The sequence below is a fragment of the Sardina pilchardus genome, chromosome 11, assembly GCF_963854185.1.
Source record: "Sardina pilchardus chromosome 11, fSarPil1.1, whole genome shotgun sequence".
NCBI lineage: Eukaryota > Metazoa > Chordata > Actinopteri > Clupeiformes > Clupeidae > Sardina > Sardina pilchardus.
Window position 1 is genome coordinate 14,191,599 of NC_085004.1, and position 12,500 is coordinate 14,204,098.

Here is a 12,500-nt window from a genome sequence, read left to right on the forward strand (position 1 = left end):
GATCTGACACTAGCAGAACAGTGGTGCTGTGGAGTCAGGCCGGGGGTCTACAGGGAGAGAACCGAGGAAGTGGGACCTGGGTTCTGTATGTCTAGCGTGGAACCAATTGAGGAGCAAGGCGATCACAAAGGCCAGAACCTCCTCCATGGAATAGGAGCAAAACAAGCAGACCACAGAATGGCATCCATCAGCGACCACAGCAGATAGTGACGGTGTCCAGCTGTTGGCTTAGCTTTGCTGTTTTGCGAACTCAAAACATCTGTTCCCATGTTGAGCACACACGTGTCAAACTACAACCATCATGCTCTCCTACAGAAGTCAAAAGAGCCATGTTTATGTCGGGATGCTCTACCGTCAGATCACTCAAGTGTGTCAGTCGTCATCGTAGCACAAGCAACACGCCCAATCGCTGAAACAAGCTCTTATTTTTATACAAAGCTCTGTGCGGAATGAGGGTCCGTTTGAGTGCTTAGGTGGCATTAACGGGGATAAAGCCGAGAGCACTTTCATGCTCCTTCCTGCTCTCTCCCTCGCTTTTCTCCCGGTGCTATTGATTGACAGCGGTGTCTCCGCCGAGGCTTTCATGGTGCTTTAATTGCAGACAGTGTTATTGTTAAGCTCCAGACGCGGAGTCGGCCGGGGTTAGCCGCTTCGCTTTGGCGCCCGAAATGCGCGGAATTGACATATCAGGCCATCGACTCCAAAAAGGTCTCTTCCCTTCTGGCAATTACCACGTTGTTGTAGCTCTAACCTGGCCTCCCCTCGCGGTGGCAAGACAACCACCCCCCCCCCCCCCCCCCCCCCTGTGTGAGTTGTCACGGTGACGAGGCAAGGGAATGAACTACACGGTGTTAACCATCGATTTTCCCTCCACTCCGCTCCGCACCCCCATTGAGCAAAGCGCCCGGAAAGGAAACAGTAGAAAGCCCGGAGCGTGACACTTAAAGCTCTACATCTCTACCCCTCTCTCCTTGTGCAAACAGAGAAGTCATATGAAGACATTTGACCTATATGTAATTGCCAATAGACATGGGGAGCCCTGAGGTAGCGACCCGTTGGTCAGTTGAGATGTGAACGGCCTGGTCACCCAGACATGACGCTGAACGTCTCTTCAGTGCGGCCGGCAGTGGCCTTTGTCTGGACAGGCGGGGCTTGCGATTGGCCGAAGCATTACGTGGGAGGCTCGGGAGAGTTGACTAGACAGCCTCCGCGACTGCCCTCTCAGCGGGCAGGTGGAGGGCAGGGCCGGGTCAGCACGCCTGACCTGAAGAGCCGAGAGGTCAGGCCGTTAGCGGCGCTAAGCACGCGAGGCAGCGAGAGGGGTTTAAAAATATCACTGGCCGCGCCGCGGCGTCGCTGTGAGGTCATGTGTGCTGATACGCGACGGCTCCCCGTGACGCTGCAGACTGGCTCGTGGCCATGCACAATCAGAGCCCAGAAAGAGGTCAACCGCACCTCCCTCCCTGCCCACCTCCCTCCTGAGTCACACGATGATGACATCACAGTCAACAGGCTGCTGGGAAAGAAATGGGTCAACTGCCAGATCATGTGACCCAACCTCCCCACACACACACACACCCCTCCCAATCTCAACAAGTGGAGCCAGAGTGAGTTAAGCCTGTCCATGTAATTATTGTTGTGGTTTCAGGAAACATTTTGTTGAGGGGATTAATTCTCTTTGTTTCACGCTCGTTATCATCATTTCCGTTGGCCCGTCACGCCATTGACAAGCTGGGCAAAGTATTGACCAGCGGTAGTTGTGTCTGAGTATTTTAATCACACCCGATCTCCACATCTGCTGCTGATGGAGTCTCTCACTCCGGATAAAAGAAGGAAAGAAGTGTGTGCATAGAAGCATTTTTATTTATCTTCCGTATAAATATATACTCTGTTAATTAGCTCTCAGTCATCTTTTCCATGAGGTTTGCCCATTTGTGTGGTGGATGAAACAGGGCTGACACAGAAGCCTGGTAATGAGCGGCTCCTCTCTCCGCCACAGAGCCATCAGCTGCTTTTTATTTCGGAGCTGACACAGGCACTCGTACATAAATTGATGCGGATTTCGAGGTTAAAGAATGTGCCATGTGTGAGTTTTTGTGTGAGGATGTTTTTTTTTTCCCCTCATCCATTCTGTTTTAAGTGTATCTTCACTAGAGTGGGTCTTTGACAATTGCTTGATTAATTTTTGAAGCCTCTCTTGCTGCGATGTGTCCCTTAGCATATATAGAGCCGGAGCTGTGTTTGTTGAGGAGTTTGTGTGAAATGATAATGCAGGGAAGACGGTATGCAGTAGCACAAACAAGACAGCAGAGGCCCAGATCACCATTTCCACAAAGTCTCTTAAGTAAACATTCGCGAAAGGATTATCTGCTCTCTCCAACCTGTTTTATGACTGTCTGGAGCTAAATAGATTAGGAAAAGCCTCACTCATGTTGTCTGCAAAAGGGACTGGCAAACATGTCCACCGTCTGCTCTATTTAAGAGAATCACCCGGTCAGCTGTGATTAGCTCATTAGCAACGGGCAGGTAACGCCAGTGTCACCACGTAGCCCAATTCTGCATGCCTCGCTGTGCTTCAGACTTCAGGTCACCGCACTTGGCAAACAGAGAGAGAGAGAGAAAAAACTGTCATGCTTTACAAGTTAGAAAAGCACACGGTAACTTTAGCAACAGTTTCTCATACAGAGTCCAAACATTGCTCTTGGCTAACATCCATTCAGTGATGAACAACAGCTTTCAATCAAGGTCATTTTATTCCTTTGCAAATAAGGAGCTGAATTCCAGAACCATTTCCAGTCTTCTTTGGCTGGATCTTACATGTTTACGGTGAAAAAGCTATACTCCATGTGGTTGCATATCTTTGAATCATATAAACCTTTTCATGTTATTTTATAAGTTTTACCATTCCCCCATCCAAAAGTACGTACTTGGCATTCAACACATGATGTATACAGTTTGAGCTCGCTCAAAAAGGGAATTCCGATCGTTGTGCAATTTTGCTCTGTAAACACGGCCATACATATTGGGTGTGTACCGTGTCGTCTCATCTCGGTGTGTGCCTTGGAGAACACGTTTGTTTTTCATTTATATTCATTTCGGTCTGCTCTCGTTTGTCCCGTCAGGTTTGCCAAGATCGAGATAAGTGCCTCCAAGCCCATCATCCCGTTCCGCGAGACGGTGATCCGACCACCCAAAGTCGACATGGTGAACGAGGAGATGGGCAGGCAGCAGAAGGTGGCCGTCATCCACCAGGTGAAAGAGGAGCTGGCCAAGAACCCCGAGGGGGTCCAGGTGGATCCCACTGGCCTGGTCACGCTCACCACCCCCAACAAAATGGCCACGATCGGGGTGCGGGCCACGCCGCTTCCTGAGGAAGTCACTCGACTGCTGGAGGAGAACGGTGAGCTCATCCGAACAATGGAGCAGTTCAGCCTCGCCGTGAAGGAGGGCAAGGCCCTGGAGATCAACCAGAAAACCTTGGAGTCCGTCCAGGCCTTCAAGGAGACGCTCGAGAGCCACCTGAAGGGGTGGAAGTGGCGCGACGCCGTGGAGCGCATCTGGTCCTTCGGCCCCCGCCGCTACGGCCCCAACATCCTGCTGAACGCCGTGGAGGGCTACCAGCGGCCGTCCGTGTGGCAGTACCTGGACCGGGACCGGACCCAGCCCCCCGCCGCGCTCCGCGACCACGACAACAGCATCGTCAGCGGCTTCCAGCTGGCCACGCTGTCGGGGCCCATGTGCGAGGAGCCGCTGATGGGCGTCTGCTTCGCCGTGGAGAGGTGGGACTTGAAGGTGGCCGCCGCGCTGCCCTCTCGGCTGGACTCTGTGGACGAGAAGGAGGAGACGGAGGGGGAGGGGGACTCTCCGCAGTCCGTGCCCCCTGCCAATGACTCCGTTGGCGAGCCGTCACGGAAGGATGGCGCCGGCGAGCAGCGGGGGGCACCCGAGCCAGACGGCTCTTTGTCGGGCGGACACGGCGGCAGCAGACGGCGGCCAGACGCGCCATCTTCGGTGGACTGCTACGGCCCGGTGTCGGGCCAGCTCATCGCCGCCATGAAGGAGGCGTGCCGCTACGCTTTCCAGGCCAGGCCCCAGCGCCTCATGGCTGCCATGTACACCTGCGACATCATGGCCTCCGCCGAGGTCTTGGGTAAGTCGACTAGCTAACTTAACTCGACTCGACTAACTAACTTAACTCGACTCAACTAACTAACTTAACTTGACTCAACTTAACTTACTACGCGACTGAAACCACATCAAAGGTCAGCATTCAGTCTCAGAGGGCTCAGCTGCAGATTTCTGTGTTGTGCCATTGATGTTAAAGTTGGTGTGTGTGTGTGTGTGTGTGTGTGTGTGTGTGTGTGTGTGTTCGGGGGGGGGGGGGGGGGGGTCTTACGAACTTACTCACCCAGTGCAGAGTGAGGTTTCCGCTCTGACAGGAAATGGTTCCGTCCGTTTCCTAATTGGAAGCTGCTGTGGTCCTGTCATGCTTTGCGGCGGGTGATGTCATACGGCAGACAAGCGAGACAAAAGGCCGATTGTCTGCTAAAAAGGCAGAAGTGAGACGCGTCGCCTGTGCGCGGAGAGGGGAAGAGGAATCCTGCCCCCATGAGAGCGGATAACCTCTGAGAAGATGGAGTGGACTGACAGGAGTAGGAGCAGATGAATAATTTAGCAGTGGCACAAATTACTGACTGCGTCATTATTTTTTAATGTTTATTCAGATTCATCTTTCTGTTATTGGCAGTGCTATTTGGCCTTTAATGCCGGAGTGCTTTAGGCGCATCGTGATGAGCTTAGGTGCATCATTATAAAACCAAGAGGGAAAGTTATCATGCTAATGGATAGCGGTCTTCATTTGGATAGTCCTTGGCAGATCCAGATCATCCGTTATCGGAAATATCTTTGAAGAGCAGGAATGTTGGATTCGTAGCGTTCTCTTAATGTTCCTCAGATTGCTTTTTTTTTAACGGTTTGTTCCAAAAAACATCAAAGGTCTTGTCGAGAGGCCGCTGGCTGGGCGATAAAGAACCGCACTGGTCTGCAGCTGCGGACAGCTCGCCGCGGCCTCCGCGGGGGAAGGAGGGTCAGCGGCCAGACAGAGGGGTCGGAGGCGGCCACCTTTATCTCGGCGTGTCAACGCGCGGCGCTCGTGCCCCCCCCTCTTTGTTAAGGCGGGCGAAATGTTTGACATGCATTAGACCCCGCTTCCTTCAACACTTCCTCATATTCTCGGCTCCCCCCCAGTGCGTCAGGCTCTATTTTTAACTTGGGGAATTGGAAAGGGCTGTCGACACCCGGCTCAGACTGGATGAACCCCTAACCCTCTTCTGCCCCCCCCCCCCCCCCCCCTCCTTCAGGTCGTGTCTACGGCGTGCTGTCCAAGCGCGAGGGTCGCGTTCTCAGCGAGGAGATGAAGGAGGGGACCGAGGTCTTCATCATTAACGCCGTGCTGCCTGTGGCCGAGAGCTTCGGCTTCGCCGACGAGATCCGCAAGCGCACCAGCGGCCTGGCCAGCCCCCAGCTCATGTTCAGCCACTGGGAGGTGAGTGACCGAGAGCCTGAGCCACACACACACACACACACACTCACACACACACACACACACACACACACACACACACACACACACACACACACACACACACACACACACACACACACACACACACACACACACACACACACACACACACACACACACACACACACACACACACACACACACACACACACACACACACACACACACACACACACACACACACACACACACACACACACAGCCACTCATGTCTGACCACTTACTCTGTCTAGCACTTGTCTTTTTGTGTTGTCATCTTCCTCTTGTCTTTCTTCACACTTTTCAACTTCTCTCTCATTGAACTCAGCTGGCTGTGAGTCCCTATTACTTTCTGTCACTCTCTCCCTCCCTCTCTCTCTCTCTCTCTCTGTCTCTCTCCATCTCATTCTCTGGGCAGGGAAGGGAGGGAAACTGCTGATTTGGGTAGTGTGTGCAGAGCCGATGTGGGGATCTAGAGGTGGTCTAGACTGGTCATCTAGAGTGGCCATCTCCATTCCCTTGTTTAGCCTGACAGGTGCAGGCAGCGCGGGGAGCCAGGGGAGATCGATCCGGCTCCCCGCGCGCGCAAATAGGTGTGTGCAGGTTGGCGGAACGGAATCACGAGAGCAGGTGACTCTCTCGGCTGATGGGCTATTGACTTCGCTGTGGAGGAGCATACGAGCTTCGGTTGTGGGGAAATGCAGCTGTCTTTAAATTGAGCGCCATCGATTCCAAGCTGTCATAATGTCTGGACAGCTATTTTTGCTTTAAACTGTTATATTAAATATGTATACATCCTTCATATGTTCTCATCGTAGACCGCGTAAGTTCACGTATACAGTTCAAGTTGTTGAAGTACAACTGTTTTCATGCAACACCCACTCCCAACACCCACTTGGGCAGCCGTGGCCTACTGGTTAGGGCTTCGGGCTTGTAACCTGAGGGTTGCCGGTTTGATCCCCGACCAGTCCACGGCTGAAGTGCTCTTGAGCAAGGCACCTAACCCCTCACTGCTCCCCGAGCGCCGCTGGTTGGGCAGGCAGCTCACTGGTCTGGGTTGTGTGATTCACCTCACTGTGTGTTCACTGTGTGCTGTGTGTTCACTAATTCGGTTAAATTGGGTTAAATGCAGAGAACTGAATTTCCCTCACGGGATCAAAAAAGTATATATTCTATTCTATTCTCCTTTTGCAAGTGATCCATAAGTTTGCGGCAGAGTTCCTGTCATATCTCAGTTTCCCCTCAGGGTTGTCTGAGCACCAGCACCCAGGAGGCAGAAGCACTCCACTCACTCAACAGCTTTGTCTTCTGTCCCAGCAGCGCATGTAAATCATGACACACACTTGCATCATTTAGCAAGCACAACATCTCCCACTTGGCTCCACTGTGATTAGTAATTCATCTTTTGAGTAGGAGATAACATACAGATAAGTACTACTTGTATTCACCATCCAATAAATATTAGTATATTGAACCTGTGCACAACCTGCCTTTCCCTCTCATTTACTATGGAATATATCTGTATGTGGATATATAGATGCTTGGTTAGTTAGTTAGTTAGTTATAGAGATATTGCTGTTATATTAGGTACATTCAACAATATACATTTAATATCATGATCTGCAATCAGTATAATTTCCTGTTTTGAAAGCGTAAGATGCTTTATGTATTTATTATGGCTGTGCTCTCCTTTTGAGAGTAACATAAGCACTGATTTAAATAGACTATTGAAGACATTACATTCCACTTGAATACCACAGCGTCAACATTATAGACTGTGAAAGCTGATTTAAGCCCACTGCACAGAACAGTGTTACAACTGTATGAAAATACCCAGCATGTGGCTCATTGATTCGGTCTGGCGCATATTGGACATGGTGGCCATGCTCCTGAGGACCGCATAGACCATAATCCATGTTAAGTGCAATTTAGGTCAATTAGATGAGAGATTTGATGTGAGTAAGCCTTTCTGTGCCACTGGATGGATAAAATGTAATAAATCTCCTGGACGTTTGATTAAGGGGGAGAGGTCAGATCCTTACATCACCCTGAAGGCGTTGACATTTTACTCGTATTGCGGCTTAATGCTGAAGCCTTGCTGGAGGAGAAATTAGAAAAAAGAAAAAAAAGAAATAAAAACATTTTTTTTTCCCCTGTTCGCTTAATTTGCACCTTGAGAATGATCCGCCTTGTCGTGTTTAATGTGAAACGATGACCTTTGTCTCTCTGACAAGACTCAGCACTGATCCCGGACCAGATGCAGCGTTTATATATTCCATTCATAATCTAGCACGCTTGTGCAGTGAGTTTAGTGTCAGAATCAATGTGGCGATCTGGGCTGAAGTCTCAGATCAAGGCGAGAGAAAGAGAGAAAGAGAGAGAGAGAGAGAGAGAGAGAGAGAGAGGATAAAAAAAGAGGGAGAGAGAGGGGGAGAAAAAATAGAGAGGGACAGAGAGAGGGGAGAAAGAGAGATAAAGAGAGGAGGGGGAGAAAAAAGATGGAGAGAGAGAGGGAGAGAGAGAGCCGCCAGCCGCCCCTGGGGAGCGAGACTGCTGCCACTGAGCTGGCTGGTCTGTGTAAACACTGGCCTTAAGCAGAGGGATCCACAGTAACACACAGACACACACACACACACACACACACACACACACACACGCACACACACTCCGACCCCATGCTGAGTGGGTGAGCCCTGCTCCTCCCCCACCCCAGCCCCGCGCTGAGCGCTTTGTGAATTAAACATGACTAGAGGTCAGTGTGGCCAGCTGGGCACTCGCCTGACCAGTGCCACTCACCGCCCGACCGGGGCCCGGGCACGGGTACAGGCGCGGGCACAGGGGCCGCCGCTCTGCTCTGGCGCTTGGCACCGTTATTAGAGCACCACCTCCTCCTCCTCCTCCTCCTCCTCCACCCTCCTCCTCCTCCACCCGTCTCCTCCTCCTGCTCCCAGGGCGAGGCGGGAGGGATCAAAGGCGCGAGACACCACATGTGCCAGTGGCTTTGTACCTGCGTCTGGCACGGGCAGCGCGGGCGCTCCGAAGGCCTTGGCCGCCGTCCACGCCATATGGCACTTCGCTCGCTCGCTCGCTCGCCCGCACCCAGCGTATCGCCTTCGCCCCGGCCCGACGGGTCACTCTGTCTGCCGCTACCGCCGCGCCGGACAGCCACCAGGAGCCGCCTCTCGTAACGGCGCGATTAGCCCCTCCTCGCAAGATGGCCCGTGAAAGCTGTCCGCCCCGCCTGCCTGCCTGCGTGTTCTGCCTGTCTGCTCGCTTCTTTGGCTCTGCTGGCCTGGGTGGGTGTGGCAGGTCAGGGAAGGTTGTTTGAGGTTAAGCCTCGGTAGGGGCGGGGGAGAGGAGAGCGCGAGGAGACTACATCCTCTGGTCACTCTTGGTCACATCTCCAATAGCACGCTTCGGTGAGCGAGAGACGCTTTGTTTTGTTTCTTTTTCTTTTTTTTTTTTTGCAAGCGAGATCAGAGCCAACTGCTCTGGTCAGTCTGTTTGGCTGTCCGTGGAGCGGACAGATGTGGACTTGGCAAACTCTGATGAAAACACACACACACACACGCATGCACACACGCACTGATTAAGTGGAAATGTGGCTATTTTGGACAGTCCAAGCTGGGCTCACATGAGCATCTTAATTTATTGCATTTCGGGAGGGGGGGGGTGTGGGATGATCCTCCTTTTGGGATCGACGTCCACGGCAGAATAATGCTGAAATGCCACCACCATCACAGACATGTGACCTTGAACGAGATGCCACCGTCGCTGAAGCCAGCCTCTCCGCAGACGCCCCCATTTAAGCACCTTTAGCACTTTAAATAAGCCCAATGTAATTGGGTGGCATGGAGCGAACTGTATCCGCATCTCGTTCGGCTCGCAAACGTTTGCGAACGCTATCTGCATATTTCCGCGGTTGGACTCCCAGTTAGTCAGCGATCGCAGCGGAGATGGAGAGTCCGCCTGTGGAGCGGATCTGTCTCTGCGAGACTCAAATCGGAGATGACGTTTGTCTGTTTATCACCGTGAAGCATGCGTTCAGATAGCTCCTCGACGACTCGGCTCGGCTGCCTGGAAGAGAGTGACTGATGAAGCTCTCCGCTGAGTCCTGAAAACCTTATCCTGTCTGCGACTCGGCTGCATTTCACATTGATGTTGTTGTTGTTGATTTTATTGTCCTCTCCCCCCCCCTCCCTCCCTCCCTCCCACCCAAAAGCCACAGTGAAAGATGTTGCATATTATGTACAGTGCGTGTGTTATGATATTCTTTTCCTCGTAAACAAGCCGACTTCGCCCGGCAGCCATCCTGTCCCGCGTGGCGAATCAGTCTCGCTCAGCCGTCTGGGCTGAGTCATCCGCCATCTCCGCCCTGGTCTCCCCCCCCCCCCTCCTCCTCCTCCCCCTCCTCCTCCCCCACCTCCCGTGGACCTCCACTGGCTCTAGTCACATCGCCGCACTCAGACACCCCACCCTCTCACCCCCCCACCCTCTAGCCCTTCTTCTCTCACCAGTGCGTCGGCCGCCTGTGGGAGATCGGGTCGTAATCAGCGTCCGTCTGCGTATGTGCCCCCCCCACACCCCCCCCTCCATACACTTCAGCCAGGGTGTGTTTCATCCGCCACGCACCGAGTCGCGCGGTCACCCAACTGTGCCGACACACACACACACACACACACACACACACACACACACATTCACACACACACACACACACACACACACACACACATGATTCGAATTGTTGGCCCTGGCACTTCCAGGACATGTTTGCCTTGCTCGGGGAAAGGTAATTGAATTGCGCATCTAATTCAAACCTTACCCGGGCTATTTCGAAGGCCGGCCGCGTTTGGAATCCTTTAAATGTGGCCTTTGTGCAGTGGAGAAAGGGCTCCTTATGTAGAATTCTTCTGACTTTTGACGTGAGACACTGCAAGCTGAGACCTGTATTTGTCCATGTTTGTCTGTGTGTGAATGTGTGTGTGTGTGTGTGTGTGTGTGTGTGTGTGTGTGTGTGTGTGTGTGTGTGTGTTTTGTATGTGTCGTGTGTGTGTGTGTTTGTGTCCCAAGGAGGTTGTGCATTAACCCCTCCTCCCCTTGCGTTAGGAAACTGCTAGTGTCAGCTCCTCCAACTCCCTCTCCTCTTTCAATACCCCCCCACCCCTTCTCTCTCTCTTTCTCTCTCTCTCTCTCTCACTCGCTCTCTCGTGCTCTTTTTTTCTCTCTCTCTCTCTCTTTCTCTTCTTCAAGCGCTTCTCCTCCTCCTCCGCCTGCTCTGAGGCCATCCACCGCGGCTCACTGTCTGTGGCGGACGGCTCTCCAGGGCACTCCTCGCTCGCTCGCTCGCACACTAGCAGATACGTTCAACAACAACACGGCAAAGTGGATCCAGGTGGGCCCCAGGTCTCTGCAAAACAGAGCTCTTTATTAGCGGCCCGAGCTATCTATTTTTACTGAGGCTCTGGGAGCCACATCTGGACGTCGTTTCTGCCTCCGGAGAGAGGGTTCAACAGGTTTGAGTCAATCTTAGTTTTGCCATCAACTCGTTAGGCTAATCATCGCATGGGCACCACGTGTGTTAAACGGCCGACTCATGGTCCTGCCCCTCCCGACTGTGACTGGCTGGTTTGAATATTTAATACCGACGGATGTGGGTTTTTTTCTCTCTCTCTCTCTGCCGTATCACAATGAAGAAAAGCTCCCACTCTCTTCCAAAAGATGCTTAGTTGGAACATCTGTTCGGAGTTGTGGCATACGTTAAATTATCGATTCAAGGTTGGCGGGGGCCACCCGCAGCCTCCTGCTCAAGCCATTAGGTGGATAGTGTTCAGCCTGGCTGACATGTGTCAGAGCAGGGGGGGGAAACGAGAGTTATGATGGGCAGGAGTATTATAAACTCCGGCTCGACTCAACTCCCCCCTACCCCCCCGACATGCCCCGATTTCAGCCGCCTTGCTCTGTACACCCCCCCCCCACACACACACACACACACACACACACACACACTCCAGCCCCCCCCCCCCCATCTCGCTCCCTCATCGTTGAGATGTTGAAAAAGTGCCGAGGTGCCAGTAGCAATAAAAGCAGCAATTAGACAGCAGGCCAATAGTCTCGTCCATTTATATTTTATGAAGTGCGCCGAGGGCTGAGGCAGAGTGCGTCTCAGAGATGTGTGATGATTCATTTCTCTCTCTCCCCCCCCCCCCCCCCCCCCCACGCCCTATTACCACCGTCCACTCCAGCCCACTCCAGCCCAGCCCGTCCAGTCTCATGTACCTGACTTGAGTAATGCAGTAATGCAGCTTTTCCCTGGCGCTGTCGACTGCAGTTCTTCACCTCTCCCCCCCCCCCCCCCCCCCCTCCATGTTTACACACTCCAATGTCTGTGTCAGCCATGTTCTTGTCACAGTTCTCGTGAGCCCCCCCCCTCTCCTGTTTCCTGTTTCTTTTTCCCCTGTAAATGTGGGGGAATATCCCTTCCCTACACATCCGACCCGAGACACAGTCAACATCAGAGCCTCTCCTCGCGCGCCTCCTCTCCGGTGTACAGCGTGTCAGCTTGTGGTCTGTCATGGCCGCTGTCTGAGTGAGTGTGTCTCTCTCTCTCTCTCTCAGTGTGTCCTTGACTGTCTGTTAGCGCGCCTCTGCTGACGGTTGCTAACCAGGAAGCTACACCAGGCGCGTAACTGAAGCGTTCCGTTCGCGACGCGTCAAATCCATTTTAGAAGACTGGGCTATTTTTTTTTTAATGTACGCGCCGCTATCACGTCTGGTGTAGCTACTTCCACTGATTATAGTGGAAGCTAATTGTTGCAGCAGATGCAACGCGAACGAAGCGCTTCAGTTACGCCCCTGATGTAGCTTTGCTGGGTGTGTGTGTGTGTGTGTGTGTGTGTGTGTGTGTGTGTGTGTGTGTGTGTGTGTGTGTGTATGC

The 12,500-nt window shown here is 52.7% G+C and overlaps 1 protein-coding gene across 1 annotated transcript in view; it reads left to right on the plus strand.

Annotated features, from left to right (window-relative positions):
• efl1 (elongation factor like GTPase 1) overlaps nt 1-12,500 on the plus strand; it is a 71,181-nt gene that overhangs the window by 54,588 nt on the left and 4,093 nt on the right. Inside the window, exons 18-19 of the mRNA XM_062549403.1 lie at nt 3,123-4,150; nt 5,361-5,545. Of these exons, the coding sequence (XP_062405387.1) occupies nt 3,123-4,150; nt 5,361-5,545 (1,213 nt within the window). The remainder of the gene's footprint in view (nt 1-3,122; nt 4,151-5,360; nt 5,546-12,500) is intronic.